Source organism: Purpureocillium lilacinum (assembly GCF_023168085.1).
Source record: "Purpureocillium lilacinum CBS 284.36 DNA, scaffold_3, whole genome shotgun sequence".
NCBI classification, from domain to species: Eukaryota; Fungi; Ascomycota; class Sordariomycetes; order Hypocreales; family Ophiocordycipitaceae; genus Purpureocillium; species Purpureocillium lilacinum.
This window is the reverse complement of record NW_027072113.1, coordinates 1,472,460-1,494,278: the sequence shown is the minus strand read 5'-3', so window position 1 is coordinate 1,494,278 and position 21,819 is coordinate 1,472,460. Positions and strand designations below refer to the sequence as shown.

Below are 21,819 nucleotides of genomic sequence, written 5' to 3'. Positions count from 1 at the left end.
CCAGAGATGCCTTCACAGCATGGTGGACGACCGAAGCCCCAGAGTCGTACAAGCCTCTGCACCTCGAGGTGACCACAAGCTGCCCACCAGAGCTCATGCTCCCCCGAGCAACGCTCCACAGTGTCCTCGCGGCGAGATCTCGCCACGGCGACTTTGCCGACTACCACGAGCGTTTCAATCATGACGACGCACGTCTTGACTGCTCATGCGGACGACGCAAAGCGCCAGAGCACCCATTCTACTGCAGGAAGATACCGCCACGGCTCCGGATGAGGCTCGCACCCTCACCGGCCGAAGCGGTACACCACGCAGTAGGCAAGGGCTTCAAAGCCTTCGTCGAGATGACGTCGGAGAGCTCCTTCTTCCAAAGGATCTGTCCGCGCCATTAGGCGAGCAGCACTCTCTTTCTTTCTCTTTGTTTTGCTTTTGTGTTTCTCCAACTCTGGTCGCGGTCGAGCGAAGGGCGCTGCAACGCCCCTCACTCGGCCGAGCCCCTCCAATCCAGCTGCAAGACGCAGCTGGAGAGGAAACGCCTTCCCAGACTCATCGCAATTGATGAGCATAGATTGCGACTGAAATTCGCTTGCACCTCCACATCCCGCTGACGGGTGCGAGGCTCCGACGAAAGAGCGCCCTGAGCCGATGAGATGCTAGATGGTGTTTGTTTTGAAATGAGGACGCGCTGAGGATGGTGGGGCGGCGGGAAATCGGCCGATGGCGCCTCAGGCAGCAAGCAGCCTGTGGCTGCTAACCTAGACAACAGGCAAAAAAAAAACCAGCCGCCATATAGGTCTGATCCAGGAGCACTTATTACATTAGAAGCAGCAGCCTAGCACGTCCTTTGCCCCAATAGGGGCTTTCAGCTATTACTGTAGCTCCCGGACGTTAAATAATTATCGTATCGTATCGTATCGTATCGGAAAATGGTGGATTCTCGGCGACAAGCCACGCTTTGACTAGCGTCTGGCATCAAAGATTGCGGGGAAGTCAAGATCTGTTGGTGGGGAGGTGCCACTTGACCTGGCCCCTTTGTGGGCCGATCGGCGACCCGTCTTCGAAATCAGCAACATACATTGTTGTGGTGGGTAGCCGAGACAGCCAAGACAGCTTATCGTGAAATTCCGGCGTGCAGTCGAAGCTGCAAGGACCTTTTCTCGGAAATTACGCAAGTCATGTAGGAGATGTGGAACCTGCAGCTAGAGAACACGAGAAAAGGAGTTGGAAACTTCGGGCATGGGCGTCGGGCAGCAGTGGAGCGAGTGAAATCTCCACGCTTTTCGTCTGGATCGTCAACAGTGTTCGAGGAAATACTGGGTATGATGGTTCTATAAAGCCTGGGGGAGGCCCCTGCAGAGTTCCTACGGAACTCCCCTAAGAGCCGTGCATCCTTGCTGCGAGGAAGCTGTCCATTATGTCTCTTCCTTCCGCAGAGCCACTACCCTCGGTATCTCTGGGAAACGACATGAATCCATGAGGGGCACCCGGTATGATCTTTACGGTGACCTCGCCACCGGCAACCAGCCAACGAGTGCTCATGAACAGGGTGTCGTCCAGGAGGTAGTCCTCGGTGCCACAAGTGAACAGCGTCGGCGGCAGCTTACCCCTGAGTCTATCAAGCTCTGCGTACAACGGGCTCAGTTCCGCCTTGTCGAGGGTTGCATCTGTCCAGCCCGGGACGAAAGCATCACGAAACGCAGACAGTATCCGCAGATCTAGTACCAGACTTGGAACACGCCTCGAAACTTCATATACGCTGGGCAGCCAGCGGAGTGAAAAACATCCATAGTGAAGCAAGAGACCCTTCAAGCGAAACTCAGAGTATCTCCCGATGCCATGCTGTAACATATACAACACCACGAGCAGGGATAGGTGTGCGCCAGCCGATTCACCTCCAACGAAGCACAGAGGCGCACCAAAGCGCTGCTGGGCATGATCAACAAGCCATTCGGCGACATCGAAGCAGTCCTGCGGTCCTGACGGGAAAGGAAATTCGGGTGCAAGTCGATAGCCAACAGAAATGCAGACCAGGTTGTGGGCGTTTGCAACATCTTGGAGAAGTGTGTCCTGTGACTTCTCGTCACCCAAACACCAGCCACCACCGTGAACGTGCATGAGGACGCCGTCCACGACTGCCTCGGTTTGTGGTCCGAGAATGCGACATGGTATAGAGCGGTCTCTATCCCGAGAAGGTATGGAGATATCGGTAGCGTCAGGTAGATAAATTGTCCCCGGAAGTATTGTAGTGCCATTGGCTCGAAGTTGACGATATTCGGCGGCTCCTACGTCGTACCATCTGGTGGCCGTCCGTGACTGAACTTGAAGTCGATCGGTGAAGGCTCGTGAGGCGTCGGAAACGACCGTAGGATCAAAGATTTGACGTTCAAGGCAGAAACTGCCTGTGGAAGACATGCTTCCAAGTGCTCCTGCCTAGGTCGCGTCTGCGGCGGTGGAATTACGATAATCTTTCGATCAGGATCAGGTTCGATTAGAGACATACACTTCAAGTTTACGAGGGCACCACAAGCTGCGGTCACAGCCTCTAAATGACGAGGCTTCCTTGGTCGGCCGCGTACACTTACTATGGTAATTATCGGATCCGATGGCACAGATCCCTGCATCAGACAGTCGCGAAATGCGACGGAACAAAACCCTCGGCCTGTTCGGGGTGCGTGTTATCGGAACCGATGGCGTAAAGATGTCGCCATCAGACAACTTTATCTGAACTTTAGAGCCATTTCCCCCCATGCGGCGAAAAGCCTAGCGAAGCCCACGCTCTTGCGATGCAAGGTCCAAGCCGTTGCCTAAACGGTCTTAGTAGCGCGATGACCAAGAGGTTTTAGATGATGTCGACCGCGCCTGGAACATCTGCGGTCGGATCCGACGAGATCAAATTGGCAATCCGAACGCAATAGGCATCTTCGAGTAAATCCACCGAAACAGGGCAAGCAAGAAGTGAGACAGCGGTAGCGCGACGATTTCAGTCTTGAATTGAACTGGCTGCGCAAAATTGCCTGGGCGCGCGTCGTGGCTTGCGTGACGAAGTGATCGCGGTTGGTGCGGCTCGGATCCGTCCAGTCTTGGCTCGACACGAACACCGCCACGCATATAAGAAGGAGGAACAGATGTAACGATGGTAGTAGACAGCAACGACGGTCTTTTCAAAACCCTGACTTTAACACGACAGAATTCGGGGACAAGTCTCCCGTCTTCCCGCAACGATGGCTACCGACCTGGAATCCCACAAGGAACCCTCAGTGGAGGATCACGAGCTCCAAATCGCGAAAACAGAGCAGTCAAATTCCATGGCATCCCAATACGAGTCGTGCATTGCTTTATTCACCCCTGCGGAGCAGAAAAGCATCATACGCCGCATTGACTGTCGCCTTGTCTCGACTCTGGGCTTCCCCTACGCTGTGTCTCTTATGGACCGCAACAATACCGGAATTGCAATGATTGCTGGTATGTCAGTCGACTTGGAGATGATCGGAAACCGGTACTCTCTAGTAGTGCTGCTTTTTTTTGTTCCGTATGTTCTGTTTCAACCGCCTGCTACGGTTCTTCTTCGCAAAATTGGCCCGAAACCGTTTCTTGCAGCAACTACGCTCGTATGGGGATTAGCCACAATAGCATCGGGCTTTGTGAAGTCTTGGTCCGACTTGATTCCCTTGCGGCTTATCCTAGGGGCATGTGAAGCTGGGTTCTTTCCAGGTAAGCCGACGGCTAGTTCCACGACGTTACAGGCACGCTGCTTATCCTTCGCTATCACCCAGGCTGCGCATACCTGTTGAGTTCGTTACGATTTGCAAAAGCGAAATGCCGTCTTTTACATGATCGGAACAACTCTATCGGCCTTCAGCGGCATACTGGCGCTTGGGTTCTCACAGTTGGAAGGTCGTGGGGCTGGGCCACAGTGGTGGGGACGAGTCCAGGCCGTGGTAGGTGGTGGTAATTCGATGGGAGACGGTATATCTGGATGGCGGTGGATTTTCATCCTACAAGGCACCCTGACTTGTATCATTGCCTTCGCCGCGTACATCCTAGTGTTGGGATTCCCGGACGTGAAAGAAACCACTTGCGGTTTTCATCTCAGCAACCGGGAGGCGGCTTTCGTCGTGGCGAGGATCGAGCTAGATCGACAGGATGCGACACCCGAGAAGTCTGTCCCTTGCACCCATTGACATAGTCTACACGTATAACTGACAGTGTCTAGGTTCAATTTCCGCGAATACTTATCCCACGCATTGGACATCAAAATATGGGGCTTTGCGGCTCTTTTTGGACTTACAACGGTCAACACCTATGCTATTGCTTACTTTCTTCCTCTTATCCTGCGGAATGGAATGGGCTTTAGTGTTGCCGCATCGCAGTGCCTCGTTGCACCACCTTACGTCGCCGCTGGACTGACGATGTTTTTGTTTGCTTATCTAAGTGATAAATATCGCGTCAGGTCTCCATTCATTCTTTTCAATGGCTGTCTTCTGCTTATAGGTGAGCGCAGCTCTGTGGGCCCTGAGTCCTTTAACATCTCGCTGAACGAACCAGGCCTGCCACTTCTCGGCTTTGTGGAGAATACAGGTGTTCGCTACTTAGGTGCATTTATTACTACTACAGCATGTAATGCGAACGTGCCTTGCATCTTGACGTGACAGGCAAACAACATTCGAGGTCAGTGGAAGCGAGCCTTCTGCTCCGCCACACTTGTTGGAACCGGTGGCATCGGAGGCATCGTTGGAACTACAGTGTTTCGCAGTCAAGACTCACCAACATACCGACCGGGGATGTACGCTACCATTGCTGCGAGTGCTCTCATCATCATCATCACGCTACTGCTGGATTGGAAGCTGAGCAGGGCCAACAAGCGCGCCGCAAGTGGCGGTAGACCCGTCGCAGCCTTGGATGGATTTCGGTATACACTCTAGCATAATCATGAAGGCTTGAGCCAGTTGAACACTGGACATGTTGGAACCTACTGGACAAAACTATCAATGGATCGTGGTATTGCTACGACTGCATGATGAGCTCGATTCTTATGTTTACCAAGTCCCCCGTGAACTCGCCGTGGGCCGCCGTGGAGCATCGGCTTACTATATAGGTCTTACTTAGCTTCTCCAACCATGTATAACCAATGTGAACTCATTAGAATATGAAGCTGCGGTCGGTAAGGGCAGCCAAGGTACAGCAGAGCCCTGGCCACGCTCATGGAAATAATTGCATTCATATCTGATGACCTATTTACCTCCACGTATCTGTTTTCCCTGTGTATGGCACCAGGCGAGATTGTCTTATATTGTAGTCGCAATTTGGCGTCCAGTGATAGTTCCCGTGGACTTGAAACTGTCGATGCCCGGGACTGTGTCGTTGGTGGCCAAATCTATTACTGTCAGTCATATCATGTCCTGCTACACCACTATACTTGGTAACTTACGAACAACGGAGTCGGTACGAAGGCCGGAAGGAAAGCTACTGGGCAGGCTGAAGGAATTTTTGAGTGACGAGGGTGAAGTTAGCGGAGATGGGCAAAGCGTACAGCAGAAACACCGGCAGCGTCTGAGCTCTGTTGCTCTGGAACAGAGATGCGGTAGTCCGGTGGACACTGCGGGCATCCAAACCCACGGGAATCCACTGGGGCGGCCATAGCCAGTGATACAAAGGTTAGAATCGCGAGAATAAACTGCATTTTCGGCAGCAGATCTGACGAGAAATAAAGGTAATGAGGATAGATTGAAGAAAGTAGTGGCTCTGCCGTGGAGTCTGGAAACAGACTCCAGGCATACTCCAGACGAGATGAATGCGCAGTTATACTCCCACGAAGTTCGGGTCAACCTGCTAAGTGTACTTCGTCGCGCAAAGCTGCTACGTCTACTCGAAACACTTGGAACTGCTCACGGGATATCATCTTCTTCACGTATTGGCTCGCGCTCGGACAAGGTGGTCATGATTCCAAATATGATTGCCATGTCACTATATACCACGTGCTGACGGAAGGATGATGTGTGTATTGGAGAATCAGTGACCTGCCTTTATAAGGCTAGTCCAGCGGCTGGAACTAAGGTATGTCAGGTGCCCGCGAATTGGCTTCGTGTAAACACTGCTGTGCTGTCGCGAAAACCACTTCGCAAAGGGAGTTAAACCAGCACCCGCATACTATAAAACCTACCAGCAATTAAGCCTTAAGACAGTTGCTTTGGGCAAGTGAGGGCTTTAATGCATGCAGGAAATTTCTGCCCATCCTCGTGAATGCCATGAGCGCGAGATACGTCTGTGGAGGAATTGTCTTTCGCTGTGCGTTTCGAATTCATGTGACACACGTCTGGAGCAGAGGGAGCCGGGGCACTGGCCGGGGCAGAAGCAGAAGCCTTTTCCTTCTTCCTCTCAGCTTGAATGGCCTTCGCGTTCTCTTTGAGCTGGTTTTTCTTGTCTTCAGGGAGACCTTCCCGCATGGTTTTGACATTCTGGATTGCTGCCTCCTCCTTCTGCTTGAGATCTTGGGGAATGGCGGCGTTGGCCGCCTTACGAGCGTCCCGCATGGCCTGTGTGGCCTGGTCAAGTTCAGGTGAGATGGCCTTTCGCTCGTCTTTGAGCTTCTGGATCTCGGGGCTATCCTGTTTCTGGACTTGGCGCTTGTACAAGTCCATCAATGGCGCGTCCCTGCTGATGAAACGGGGCTCGTCGAGATCCTCGAGTCCACGGCGGTCATTATGAGTAGTCACCGCCAGGGCAGTCGCGCTCACTAGTACAAAAGGCGTGTTAGCAGGCAATTGAATTTTGTGGGGGCATAACAGAAATATTGGGCTAAATTCAAACGTACGAGCAAGAATAGCCAAGTTGAAGCGGACCATTATGAAAGATTTTGCTGTTGTTTTGCGTTGAGGCTTTAATCAGATGTATTGTATAGACCAGCTACACTTGTTGGACGTCCTAAGGCTGAAGGAAGATGTTGCTAAATAGGAGATGTGTTGAAAATGTTGAGTCGAGAAGGGCTGGGAAAGATGTTGATGGTATTTGTATTCTATAGCGACAGACTGCTGCCCTCGAGCGAGTCTGCGTGACGCCTGAGCAAGTGGAGAATTTTTGTGGACATTTCGTTTGGCATCAAAGCGTTTGAACGACTCGCACTGTTACAAGTTCGGTATCATGACGAGCTCCGCCTCAGCTGGACGCATGAGAAGTTTCACCTGGTTCGAGCAAGACAGAGTCTGAATCAAGAGAGTGACGACATTCTCCTGGCTACAATCCCGGGTTCACCGGCCCGATTCCATAGCCCAGTCAATGATACCACGTGTACATGCACGGCGCACGTTGTGGCTTCTTTCGGACTAAGTGCCGTGTGCACTTGGTGAAGCCGAATCGACACACGAGGACAAGGTCTCTTCAGCTCCAGCTTTCACAAATTTCAGGGCTGCCCACCAATCGACCTATACATATCAATAAGGAAGTCAAGTTCAATGCCCGGGTAGTCGGGGGCCGGCGTATGGCATCCAGACGCGAGAAGTGGCTGTCTTGGGGCGGCGAGAAATGTGGAACGCGAAAGTGGACCTGAAAAAAGGTAGGCTTCCGGTAGTACCATGAGCCCTGATAATGGTTCGTGCCGACTACTTTGGTGTTGCTGCTGTTGAACGTGACCAAGAAGAAGGTTTCGATGGCCTTGTTCAGCCGGTTGTCGAGCTGCCCAGCGGGCTTGCTGATGTGGTCCCAGAGACTCTTGAAGCTGCGATAGACCTGAAGGAAGTGGCTCCTGCCGTTCCACACCAGTTCCTTCGCCCGCCCGGAGGGTGCGCAAATACGTACTCCAACCACCCGCCGTCCGGAGGTAGCTAGTGCTTGCGCACCCTCATCCAGCACGGCAGCTCCGGGGGCGCGACGGAGCAATCGTCGGCACCCTCCAGCCGCAGCGCCGTGGCGTACAAGGTCCATGCTTCGGAATAGTTCTCCCAGATGTCTTTCGCTGTCACGAAGTCGCAGGAGCACACCAGGGGGACGGGCGGATGAAGAAGGCCATCGAGTTGTTGGAGCGGATGGTGGCGGTCAGCGAGACAACGCTAGCTGAAGCGCACCCTGACCGATGGGCCTCGCAGCGCAATCGTGCGACCATATACTATGCCAATGGCGAAACAAAGATGGCGGTAGCGTTGCTCGAGCATGTGTTGAACGCTCGCAAGTTTGTCCAATCTGCAAACAATCCACAACGAATAGTTGCAGAACGTTGGTTTGACTTCGTACATAGCCAGTAATGTGCCGATAGTCAATGAATCTACTAGATCATCGTTTCCTTCTAGTGCGACTGTCCATGGCCTGGTTCGGTACAAGTCTTCATTTTTGAATGGCTTGACCTCAGCTATTTGCAAGAGGACGTGTTGCACGACGGCGCCAGCGGAGGGTCTACTCAGGCTTTGAGCAAGGAGCATCGCACTCACGAGTTGAGCAGGTACATTGACGCTAGCCAGGTTCATTCAATAATGTGTATCCTCGGTCTCCTAATTGGATTCTCAGAAAGGAAAATCGCTTCCTTGACCCACGATCACGACGTTCGTCTTCTCGCACGTGTATTCGTCTCCAGGGAATGTCTCCTTGTCTTCAAGAAAGCTCTCCAGTCGTGGCCGGAAGCCTGTCTCCATGAAATCGCCCGGGGCTAGCACGAGATCGAGATCCAAGCCCGCACAAATCTGCCTTGCCCGTACGTTGTCAAATTAGCACACCTTCTAAAAGTCATAATGTGGGCGATCCGGCTGGTTCTTGCTGCGGGAGACCACGTGTTTGTGTGCTCCAGAGAATCTCGCCGTTGGCCCAGATGTACAGTACCTTGGCCTGACGTTACAGCAAAGCTAAACTGCGCAGCTGACAGGAAAGTGTCACCGAGCCTTGCTTCTTCTCCAATGGCCTGGACTCGCCATCCAGGTTCTCAATGCAACGCTGATCTGGAGCCCTAGTCCCGAATGATACATAAAATGCGCGGTGCATATACAGACACCTGGATCACTGTGCTGCTGGATTAGGCAGGTAAAATACGAAAATACGTGGTAAAAGTTCCTCCACCTGGAGTTGGACAATCGTGACTATCTTGTGCCAGTTTTTGGGATTCTGTGTTCACTGTGGTATTGTAAGACGGCTTTCTTGAGTCCGCTCCGGGGTTGCGGTTCTACCACTCAAATTTTAAGTCAGCATACGTATCTCGGGTTCTCGTATCCAGAAGTTCACGTCCAGGCCAGGGAACTTGGACAGTCGTATTTCGGTTTGTCAATGTTAAAACGGTATATATGCAGCATCCTAAGCCGTTCGTTCGCGAATTATTTGGCGCGTTATTGACCCTCAGTTTACTACAATTGTACTCGTCATACACTCATTGAGCGAAGATGAATCCCACATACTCTCTCCTGGCTCTGGCAGTATTTGCTTCTTCGACAGCTGCTGGAGCTATAAACACGGGCAAACGTGATTTGATCCGCAAGGACCAGGGAGAGTGCAAAGGAGGCTGGGAAGGTTGCCCTGGCAATATAAACAAATGCTGGAATTGCGTTAGTGGAGAGGCTTCACCAGATACGGGCTCGGCGCTGATATATGATATATATACAGTGCCGCAAGCATGGCTATCGTACAGGGCACTGCGGAGACTTTCTTTTACGGTGAGTGGCTGAGGCTCACAGGTGCCTACTCCCGGTAGCAAAAGCTAAGCAAGGAAATTCAGCAACTGCTACTGCGAGTAGTATGTTTGCATGTACGGTTGCCGGAGGGTTTGTTGACGCAAGCTACCACCAGAGGTGTCAGTATTCATCTCCATGACTATCTCCGCCGGGCTAACCCTCAGCTAACAATGATTGCCACAGAAGCCACTGCTTTGTATGCAACCTAGGTTGCAACGCCGGTTCCAATGCGGTTGACTTTCCGGACCCTTCGAGCTTTGTAATTAGACTGACTGAATGCAGACGAACGGTGCTTGCCCTGGCAGCCTGAAGGACGACTTTCTTGGACTTTGGGCCGGATGGTCACCGACAGAACATTGTTCGATTCGTACGCGGCCACGCTGCGTGGTAACAGACTTTAAAGACGCTAGACGTAGCTTTCCGCCTCAAATACATTCCTTAGCCACTTCTTCACAGTTAACTCTAGGCGGGCGTACTGTACAGAAGGGACAAAGCTGAACTCTTCTCTGTTCTCTGCGGACAAGGCTCATTGCTCGTTATGGTCTTTGATGTGAGCACTGAACTGAACGTCTGGAGTTTGCAAACAGCCATATGGTATGTGATTTGTATACTCTCCCCTTGGCCATCGGCTCCGTCTATTCTGTCGTATTGCGGACATCGCCCTCGCGCTACCGTGCTAGCCGGCACAATTGTCGCCACTTCGTCAATCTGGAGGCAATGTTCTCACAAATTTCTGCTACGGGCAGCCTAATATGTCGGCTTTCCATTTTCCTCTGCGGTCGAGCGTGACCGAGCGAGATCTCTGACAGTGCAATGGCGAAGTAGTCTGCTAGAAGCATAGGTTGCTGGCTACAAGAATTGTGCATTATGGACGTTTAAAAGGGTCATCGTATTCGATTCTCGTTTCTCAGGTCGTTTCCATGGATCGATCCTCTGAACCAAGCTCCGATCCTGACTGAAAGTCTTCACATGCGCAGGTATTGGGTTCATCAAGGGACACCTGGTGGAATTTGCTGGCAAGGGCCTCCAAAGAAGATGCCTCTGGATCGCAATCGCGGCCGAGGATTGCCAGCGGCCACTGTGACTGAATATGTTGGGCCACAAGCGGCTCGTTCTCATCAACCGGGTTCCATTGGGCATGCCCCTGAACCACCGACAAGTCTTCAGGTGACAGTCTGCTGCGAAGAAGCCGATACGTGGCTGCGGCAATGTGAATGTGCTGTCCCTGGTCACGTAACCCTTTGACGCTGAGTATAAGCGTGGACCTCACATCTCTCAACGTTTCGGCATCCTCTGCGAAGTCGCGTAGACTTTCCAACGCTAACATTCCCAGCGTGGAGAGGAAAAGAAGCAAAAAGGCATCGCAGAACTCGAAGCTATGCCGGACAAAGTACAGATGAGCGACCGTTTCGAGCCGGCGCAAGGCGCTTAAGCCGCCGCCCTGCCCTGTTTCCGCTACGCCATTCTCGTCGGATGATGCAGGCGATACTGGAGATGGCAAGTGCTCAGTGGTCCGTAGTTGTGTCACGGCAAAAACCAAAGCTTGGTATTCCATGCTGCGATATCCGATTAGTATCTCCTCGCGTCGCCTCCTGAAGACAACTGCAGGACAACTACAGGCAGGAAACTCACTGCAGTTTTAAATTCCATGGTAGAGCAATATTTCCAGGGCCCAAGGGCGGTGGTAGACTTGTATACCAAGATTCAAGCCTTGATTGTATTTTGCGTACGGTATTGGTGGTTAAGTGTGGCAGGCCTTGAGACTTGGAGTTCCCAAATTGCATGATGGCAAGGTCATTGATAATGACCCTCAACTTCGAAACCGCGTTAAATACAAGTCCCAGAGACGACAGAAATGGTGTCGAGTCTAGGCTGTATCTGAGCACAAGACCTCCATACCAAGACGGGTGGCGGTCAGGGTCTGGAAGGGTTGATGCCGGCGGTGCTTTCATGATGGGAGCTCGATAGTAGTAGTAGCCCATCAAACTAATTCCAACGTCAGTGTAATTGCCCGTTGCACAGAGGCTACAAGCTTACGTCTGCCAATTGAACAAACACCACGCAGTAAAGTCACGTGCGTGTCTTAGTCGAGTACTGCGAATGTGTTTGTTACCATCTAACAGGCGGAGCTGCTTCGCCATCGTCACAGCTCTGACGAGATAGGGGAACCCGATCTTGTCCATGCAATGCATGCTGTACGTGATGTGCAACATTAGGGTCGCCTGCAAAGTTGGAAGGTCGACTGTCGTATGCACGTACAGCTCCCATAGGCGCCTTGCCTCGGCGAGAAAGGAGTAGCCCAGGGTTTTTGGGTTCCAGAATTGGTCACGATACGGGAGGCCAATAAAGCAGTGCTGCGTTTGTCAGTCCTTGCGCATAGCATGGTACCGGGCCGCTTACCGATGCTTGGGCCAAGAGAGCATTGACGAGCAGCGGAGAGCAGAAGCGCTTGTCGTTGTCGATGGCTGCTTGAAGGAATATATCTTTGTGCAGAGCGGGGAAAGTTGGGTATTCGTGCAGCAGGTAGGCGTGCAATATCTTTCTCATGAGCCGATTGTCTGCCGATACTGAAGTCCAGCGAGACAGTTCGACCTCGGAGAGGCGATCATCGATGATTGTGGCGGAGTGATATGGCTGCACATACACCCCGCGATAGTGATTGAGTCTGTCGTCGGGCCGCGGAGATGGGCTCGGTCCGGGGACAAACCGGTCGTCAATGGTGATGCCGTAGATGGGGGATTGTAGATAGGGGTTGTCGGGGGTCTGCAGATAGGCAGGCATGCTGGAGGCATAGGGAAACTCATATCGCCTTCGCGACTCTGGGACCAGAGACAGCTGGAGGAGCAAGTCGCCCTCCTCTATTTGACGCAGGACAGTGCTAGCATCAGCGCCCAGTCGTAGCTTATCAAGCACGGCACGGGAGTCCTGTTCGTTCATGGTCCGCAAAGCGGCATAGAGGCGCTCGTGGTCTTCGATCCTCTGCTGAATCTCCGTGACCTTTCGCTTGAGGGCTTGGCAGTTGGTCTCGGACGCGGTCGCAGAGACGTATAGGCAATGCAAACCGTGGTGTATGCATGAAGCACATTTTGGCCGCTGTCCGTTGCACTGTGTGCGGCAATCTTGTCAGCAACATGGGAGCAATGGCAGAGACAGAGGCAGAGGAGGACGAAGCAGCAACGGCAACGCCAGATGGCTCGACGCGAAGCAACATACCCTCGACTTGCGCTTGCGGCACGGCTCGCAGGCGACGTTTATGCCTATGCGGGCGCGGCGCGGGGGCAGCGGACGAGAGAGCGGATGGATGGCCTGGGTGGGGCGAGGCGCTGCCATGGCCAAGGAGCGCAGGCTCGCGCGGACATCCTCTGGCCTGTCGCTCGACATGATTGCGTCGTGGGGCGGGGTAGTCCGGCTGCCAGCCTCTCTCGACGAAGGTGCTGTCCAATCCTGCCGACGACCCCAGGCAGAGGAGGCGAGAGGTTTGCCGGGGTGGGACAAGATGGGATTCTACTTTGCCATGTTGCTGTGGTCGAGGACAAGGTGTTTAGGGGGGGAGGGTGCGTCTGGTGGTCGGCCCTTGGGTGGCTCTGGGCAGCTGGGTCCGTGCCCCACAACGTCATTCCACGGCAGGAACAGCCAAAATGCGATCGTATTGGCCGACGAGGCAAGACGGGATTGGAAGGCACGGCATGGCGGGGTGAACCCTTGAAAAGTTGGAACCCTTCTCATGCCTCGGGTGCCTTGCCTGCCTCTGCCAGCCTTGATTGGTGACTGCCGCTGGCGCTGACTGGCGAACACCTCAGCACTCTGATTTTGCCTAACCCGGATGGATGTTCACTGCGAAGGACCGCCAGTTCGACCGCTTTGCCGTTTACCAAGCTCCATAGCCGCGCCCGTCCTTCCCGATCCCGCGGTTTTGTGCCGCAAATGACGAGCTTTGTCTGCGCCTGAGCGGAGTACAGTATCCGACAGCCAAGCATTCGTACTTTTCCGCTCGATACGTCACGCGGCGTAAGTGGCACCAGCCGACAAGAGCGCAAACACGCTGCAAAACCTGGGGATGAACCGAAAAGAAAGTCAACGCAAACCCAACTTCGCGCCGTGTCGTCATGACAATGAGAGGAAAGTGCGACCATTCTTCTCCTTCGAGGGAGAATCCTCCCGCACCTGGCGGCCTCAACCCCTCGTACGCGCGGTCTCCACAACGCTTCCGCGCAGTTGTTCGGCTTGCAGGGTATTGAGGGTACCTGCTATACAGACAACAGAACAGCTTACGAGGGTGGACCAGACGGCATTCTGTATAACGTTCTTGGCGTTCCAGGACGCAGACCACGCGCGCCTGGGCCGCCGTGCGTTAATGGGTGCAGAAGATTACAGGTCCAACGGATACATGCAAAGTACTTCAAACGGGGCCAACCACAGCGGCCGAATCAGTGTAGTGTCTACTCGTGACCTTGAGACGCGTCGCTTATTATCTATACGACGCGTTCTTGGAGTGAGGGCGTCCGGAAAGCTACACGGAGGGCGACGACCAGCGCGAAAAGCAACGGGCATGCGCAGAGCAGGTGGCCAGTACGCTGCGCCACCAGGATGCGCAATATTTATAGACACGGTGCTGGCTTCCTGCAGGCTAGCAGTCCCATGCGTGCGGTAATGCTGTGGTAGCAAAGCAGTGTGAACGCCTTTCGTCGTCCCCTCCTCCTTTTGCTCCTCAACCTGTTACCTGGGCCAAAACCATAAATCAAACCCATGCGTAGTGTCGCGACCACTTGCTTGCCAGAGTTACTCTTGGCCTCGCCTCTCCTGGCACGATAGGTGCCCACTGTTGGCGGTCAGCGAACTGATTTGTTGCCCAAGCGTAGATGCTCCGGCTCGGGTATCCGCGTGCTATTAATGGGGCGGTCGGTGGCTGGGCAAAAGAGTGTCGCTGCGAAGGCCCTTTACGCACGTGTGGCTGGATGTCCGACATGAGTAGGTGTACATCGCGATGTGCGATCGATCATCGACTCGATTTTGCAGGCCACCTGCCACGGCTTTCGCCTCTAGGGTCCTACCGGGACCGGGGATTTGCACAAGGTCATCATTACAGCGACTCATGAGGCCCTTAAAGACCCTGCACGCAAAAAATTACCGAGGTTGTTCGACATGGTGTATGTAAAATCGCGCTCCTACCCAGAGAGACTCGGCGCGAATAGCTGGAGTACGGAAATTGAGACCAGGCGGACCCGCTATCCTGAGGTACCCGACAATGAGCAGTTGCCAAAGTCCAACGACCCATCTGAATCTCAATCTTGTCGATTTTGCGTGGCTAGACTGCCCACACTTACTGCGACATCAGCTGGAAGTTGGCCCTGGCTTGGAAGGAATTTTGCTGAGGCACCCTTGCCCTCATCCAGCTCGAATCTTCAGCGGGACCTCTAGCGTGACGTCCATCGCATCGTCTGACGGCTCCGGATTTCGGTTCTTCGAGCTTCGTGGCGTCGACTGGGCAAACATCGAGTCTTTTGATGGGTGACAGCATATTGCTGAATTGTTGCCCAACCTCGAGTACTCCGACTGTAGCTGACACTCCTGACATCTTTGTATCTCCGGAGAGCCCTGTCACTCCAGTTCCGTTGGTGTCTGATGGCGCCCTTGCTTGGTGTATATATCGCTCACGTTCTGGGCCATCCCGAGCGTCGCATCCAAACAATTCAAGAAATTGGACGTACCGTTCGAGCCGCTCGAACGGGTCCAGGACATTGCGCTGCGATGCCGGATTCTCTTTTTGACTGGAAAGTATATGCACCTCGAGCTCTTCGCAGGATTTAAATGGCGCCGATACGCACCCTGGTTCGAGACAAAAGTACGACATTGAATCGCTACAGTTCGTTGCTTCCGACGGGTCGTGCAAGATCAACGATGGCATACGCGAGCATATATTTCTATTCTGTAGCAAGGCGACATCGCTGTTACGCAGTTAATTATGCCGCGGCACGATATAAGCTGGTCCAGTGGACTCCTGGTCAAAACTACTCACGTTGCCTCCTTCCGATGATTCGCTTGTAGCCGATGCGTGATGGTTCGCTTGAACAGTCGAGCAGCAGAATTGTGAAGAAGGCATTGACAGTCAATTGCCTGGGTGGCATTGAAGAACTTGGCCGGTATCGGAAGAACTTCATACCGGCTTCTTGTTTCGGCATGGTTGGACGCACTTCGCTCACTAATCCTAACCCTTCAAAATCAACACCGAAAATCGGGGCCGGTGCTGACTATGTATGTGCGGATCACGCTGCTGCGCCACATAGTGGCTAGTATCCAGACGTGTGTTGATCAGACATTCTCCAGAGCCCCAAACTCCGCGGTTACCCACACGGACATAGTAAACTCCGACGGTGTTACGGCTCAGCTGCGCTGGGCGTTCGTGTCGACCGTTCATGACAGGCTACGCTTTCCGAGTGATCCGATCACTCGAACAGCAGTCATACCGAAGCTAACGGTGGCTCCAGCAACCGTGAGAAATTATATGGTATAACGCCAGATGGCGTTACAGTGCACAACAGACATAAAAACCCGGTCGCACGCCGCACCATCGTCGAGTACTCTCGGGCATTGCTACTTCATTGCACTGTGCATTTGTGTGTCAAGCGCATCAATCTTCTCACGTCGCTCTATATCTACCACATCGCTTTTAATTACCAGCACAACGCCAGTGATGATGGGATCACAGACGTGGCTTATCACGGGTGCTTCCTCGGGCCTTGGTTTGGAACTAGCTCTCGCTGCCGCTGAAAACGGAGATACCGTTATTGCCTCGTCGCGCACGCCAGAAAAGATTGGTCATCTTGCTGAACGAGGCATTCTAGCTGCTCGCCTGGACCAGAGTGAGCCTCTAGCACAAATCAAGGCCGACATTCAAACCATCCTCGATACACATGGCCGCGTCGACTTTGTTGTTAACTGCGCTGCATATGTCCAAACTGGAATTCTAGAGGACCTCACGCCTGTAGAAACGGAAGAGCAGTTCAACACAAACGTTTTCGGGGCTTTAAACGTCTATCGCGCTGTACTTCCATCTCTTAGGAAACAGCGATCCGGCACGCTTATTACTATTGGATCCATGGCTGCGTGGTTCGCAGATGCTGGCGCCAGCGTGTATAACGCATCGAAGGCTGCTCTCCGCATTCTGTCTCTCGGCCTTGCAAAAGAAATTGAGCCGCTCGGGATTCGTCACTTACTTGTCGAGCCTGGGCGATTTCGTACAGAGCTTCTCGCACCGGACGGTAATTATAGGACATCCAACGGCAGAGATGGTATAGCGGATTACGGAGAAATTAGCCAACGGGTCTTCGCTGCTGTTGCTAGTGAGAGCGGTAATCAGCCAGGAGATCCCGGAAAGGCAGCAAAGGTGCTATACAAGATCATCAAAGGTTCTTGTGGCCTGAACGGAAAGCCGCTTCCCGATTTCCTGCCGTTAGGAAGCGACGCAGTCGACGAAATATCGAAAGCCGCACACAATGCCCTCAACATCTGCCAAGAATGGGAACAGATTGCTCGATCAACCGACTTTGCGCAATGAGGTCCATAACTGCATTCGCATGAGTGCGCTTTAATTTGCTCTCCTATGGTGTACTGTACTGTGCAATGGATTGGACGCTCTGAGTCTAGAGTAGCGATTGCATTTTTCTGACTTGGAGGACTTTATTTAAGACATTTGAACAACTACCGTCTTGCCTGTCCTCTAGCAGCGTGTATATGTAACGGAGCCTAGATAGGGTCCTAAGGTTGGCTGTTGCTTAGGGGGTAAGCTAGGTTTGACGAGCAGTAAACGATTTCACAAGAGTCCGTTAAGAAGCTTTGAAGACTTCTCATTCAGATGAATGCTTAGATTGATCACTGAAGATCTGGCTATCTACTCTTGGGTAAAGACTGTAGTATATATATCCGCCCAGCTCTTCCGTGATCCTCTGGGGATCTCCAGGATCGCGAGTGCGATCCTGCGATCCTTCCCCTGGATCGCTGGGAGCGCGGTGGTGCTCCTGCGATCCCGTCGCTCCTTCTTGCCACGTGCCATGGCACGTGACCTGGGGAGCCTTGCCTGCAGGTCCCCTGTCCCTGATTCTGCCGGACATATCGTTTGACCTATAACAGAACGCCCTGCCTGGCGGCCGCCGGTTGGTCTGTAACAGTATGTTTTCTGCTACGCCCTCGTCCATACCAGAAGTCCATCAGCGACCAGCCTGTAGCTCGCACTGTCGTTTCCACGTTACAAGGCGTCGAGCAGCGTCTCGTGCTATTCATTTAATTGCTTCAGAAGGGTGTCCTTCAGTCTCAAAGCGCACCGAAGATTCCAGAGAAAGATTGTTGTTTGGCTCGCGTTGTACGTACGTTTCCAAATCGTTGCCACACCAAGGCGACCGCCCCGAGTCAGCAGGGCTTGACGACAGACCTCTGGACATGATATAACCTCGTGATACGCTCCAGAACGTTTGCCGTTGTGAGTTTCTGTATCATTTCGAGGCATGTCGTTTCGTTCTCCGCTGCATGGGAAATGTGAAAGTTGCTATGTGATGCTCACGGATGAGGTAGACTCCACGCCTTATCGCAGACCCGTTTTGTAAGCTGTGGAGACAGACCTGCGAGCAGAGCGTTCATCGGCAACTGATACTTATGATCACTAAATTACCTGTAAGCCTGTTGGGCGACCATGTGCAAACCCTGTAACTGGTGCCGATCAGAAATGACGTCAATCTGTTCTGGCCTGGGATGACGCATGGATACGGAATAAAACCTTCTGGGATGCAGCTTATTTTGCGTCATTTTTCAAATATACCGCACTCGTGGGCATGCTAACAGCATCCTCCGAGCCCGTTCAAAGCGCACGCAAGTTTTGCAATTGTGAACAGTGAGGGTTCAGTAGCTTCCAACGTTCTGTCCAATTCTGAAGAGCCCACGTTTCCTTCTTTGGCCTTTTGTATCGACAGAGCACGTCGCCCCACGCCGTAGTTTTCCTTCCTATCAATCACCATTTAGCGCAGCTTCTCGTCCGGTAATCGGCCCATCCAGGCGTTCGTCAAGACGCCGAATGTTCATAGGGGTGTTGTTCTGGGTTTCACTTCGTGTGTCAAGAATGACCCCGGTGTCCTTTACATAGCGAAGTATAGACGGAATGCTATCAGTCGCCTTCATCCGCCGGATGATCGCCTGAGAAACGTCGTCCGGGGCTTTTGTAAGAACAGCAAAGACGTATTCAAAGTCGGCAAGTTGATGCTTAGCAAGTTGATACGATGCTTTCAACTCTTCATCTCGGCTTTTGTCCGCTCCCGGGGTCTCGTAATGGCATTCAACCTGCCGTTGGGTACAGCAACTGCAAGTCGGACGCTGGCCACCGCACTGGCCAACGGCCCGGTCAGCAGAGTAAAGCGGCTTGTACGGTTGGCTTGGATGTCCGAAATGATTCTATACCTTGGAACGGCGTTTCCGACACGGCTCGCATGCAACGCGGGTAATGTTCGTCCTTCGGCGACTTTGTTGAGTCTGCGCCACAGTGCTGTGAGACACAAGACGGCCCGCTCTTGCCGGAAGCAGCTGAGGCAGTGGGACATGGCCTTGCCGTAGGTGTTCTTCTGCCATGTCTATATGCACGGTTTGCAAGGAACGAGAATGGACGGAACAAAGAGCACGCTAGATATAGACAGCCACTAATGATCTCGATGCATTGTATTTTGATAAAATGATCGACACAATAGCGTAGCCACTATGTTCCGGATGACGTACGATTGAGACCATACCCTACTCGCCGAACCAATCGATGTCACGGAGCAGATCCGAATGCTTCGCCTGGACCAGGCGAGGCTGCATGACTTTCGACATACTGTTGACCGCGGGTTGGAATGCATCAGCTGTTAAGCACATACCTAGAATGGTTAGCAATAAGTAGCAACGTAGAGTATAGCACTATCGCCCTACTCGAGGCGACTGATACACTGGCGCCCGGGGGGCATTTTAAAATGGCAATTGCTAGACGGGCCGAACCACTTTGCTACACGGGCCGCGTTACACGGGCCGTGTGGCTGAACCCCCAAATCTGGCAGTCGTACATTCCAGCGAGGGGCCAGCCTGCCTCCTGCCTGATGGCTGGTCCTGTGGCAGTAATGAATAGTTATCTGCTCCCAGCCGTTTGTATTAACCGCCATCTGTAACTATCGTAGCAATTAAATTTTATCGTCGACACCAACAAGACAACCGCCTTTGCCGGTACCGAACTAATAGAGCCGACAGCTCCTACTGCCAGCTCGGCACCCACCACAGCGACTCCAGCGACATGACTATGGCGGCTCTCGCACCGCACCCTGCGTTTGACCCTGAGCTTCACTACGGCGATGGCGACGACAACGCCTTGTACAATCTGTTTGCGACATGGCCAGAGAACTATTTCAGCAGCCTTCCAAAACCACACGGTAATCGCGGAATTGATGAGCCCTATTGGGAATTGCGGCAGTCACAAATCTTCCTAGACGACTGGTTCCGCGGCCATGGCGCCCGGCGCTTGTTCACTTCGTTCATTCCTGGTCCCGACAATCTTGAGAGAGCCCGCATACGAGAGCAGGTAAAGCAGGCAAATTTAGATGATGTGGAGCAGCGCACGAGAACGCCGGTCTATTTTCGATCTGCCTTAGATTTTGCCCAAGAGCAAGCCAAGTTGGACAAAGCAGTCGCACTCGAACTGGTCCATCATTGCCCGACGCTTGCTGTGGAGCGGGTTGCTCCGGGCGCCAAAGACTCGTTATTAGCGGCCGTGCCAACATCACCGTTGACACCGCCAACGCCGCAGGAGGAATACGAGGAGTGGGATGGTCTATCCGACACGGGGTCTCCCAGTCAAGATGCCTTGATACCTATCCCCAACCCGCCAATTCCTGGCCCTGCCGCGGTATCGATCGAGGCCCTGCAATCCCACGTCAACGAATTCGCGAAAGAGAATGGATTTGGCATTATCAGGCGCAACGGTTCCGGCAGTCGAGTGCGGAAGACCAGATATGTATTCCAGTGCGATCGATATGGCGAGCCCCGTACATCAGGTGGCGCAGGTCTCCGCCAAAGGCGGTCGCGCAAGTGTGGTTGTAAGTGGAAAGTTATTGCTGAGGCCCTGAAACAGAACGACTACATGTGGACTCTGCGGGCGTTTGCCGACCCTCAGCACAGCCAACACAACCACCACCGTAGCATGAGTCTCTCGGCGCACCCAGTCCACCGGCGACTTACTGGCTCTGTCAAAGCAATAATTGAAGCGACAAGCCGACGGGTTGGGATCAGGGCGCGCGATGTGCGTGGCATCGTTCAACAAAAGCATCTCGGAACGCACTACACGAGAAAGGACATATACAACGCCCGGGCACTCTTGCGTCGTGAAAAGCTCGGAGGATTGAGTCCAACGGCCGCCTTGATCAAGCTGTTTGACGAGAGGAGCATTCCATACATCGTCAAGTGGTCGACGACGGAGCCCGACCGCCTTGTTGGTCTGCTGTGGACCTTCCCATATTGTCTCCGAATGTGGAAGCGATTTCCGGAAACAATGAGCTTCGACAACACGTACAATACAAACCGCTTCAAGCTGCCGCTCTTTCAGGTGACCGGGCAGACCTGCCTGAAGTCCGTCTACAACGCCGCATTCGGTTTGATTGACAACGAGAGACGGGAAGGGTTCCAATTCCTCGCGGAAGGGGCCAGAGAAATAACCGAGGGGCATGGGATTCCGCCACCAGATGTTGTTATCACCGACTACGATCAGGCAATGAAGGACGCACTGGATAGCCAGTATCCTGACAGCCAGCAACAGCTATGCATCCACCATATCTACGCAAACGTTCTTCTCAATGCGAAACGGAAGTGGAAGGACGCAAAGGAAGATGGCGAAAGCGACGGTGGTGGTAGCTCTGGCAGTGAACAGACGCGGGTAGCGTTGACTCCGAGGGATATGGAAGCTGTGCTCGCGGCTGGGAGACAGGAGGGCCTCGTGCCCAAGAGAAACGAGGCTGCGCCTGTGCCGCACAACTACCGTGGTGTCCTCGAGCTGTGGAAGTTTGTTGCGTTTGCCGAGACAAAAGAAGGGCACGAAAAGGCCTGGGCGCGGCTATGTGACGAGTTCAACGAACAGCAAGGCATACTCATGTACCTTTACAGGACATACCTGCCCATACGAGCG

At 53.2% G+C, this 21,819-nt stretch overlaps 2 protein-coding genes across 2 annotated transcripts; both read right to left on the bottom strand.

The window, feature by feature from the left end:
* Positions 1-6,028: 6,028 nt before the first annotated feature.
* Positions 6,029-6,635, bottom strand: PLICBS_004129 (uncharacterized protein; the record flags this gene model as incomplete). Its single annotated transcript, XM_065600431.1, has 2 exons — positions 6,029-6,040; positions 6,309-6,635. 2 exons carry the CDS (start codon positions 6,633-6,635, stop codon positions 6,029-6,031), a joined length of 339 nt encoding a protein of 112 aa, XP_065456503.1.
* A 5,086-nt stretch (positions 6,636-11,721) lies between these two features.
* Positions 11,722-13,019, bottom strand: PLICBS_004128 (uncharacterized protein; the record flags this gene model as incomplete). Its single annotated transcript, XM_065600430.1, is given in 4 exon segments — positions 11,722-11,732; positions 11,752-11,992; positions 12,039-12,743; positions 12,852-13,019. The coding sequence occupies 4 exon segments, from the start codon at positions 13,017-13,019 to the stop codon at positions 11,722-11,724; spliced, it is 1,125 nt and encodes a 374-aa protein (XP_065456502.1).
* Positions 13,020-21,819: the final 8,800 nt, after the last annotated feature.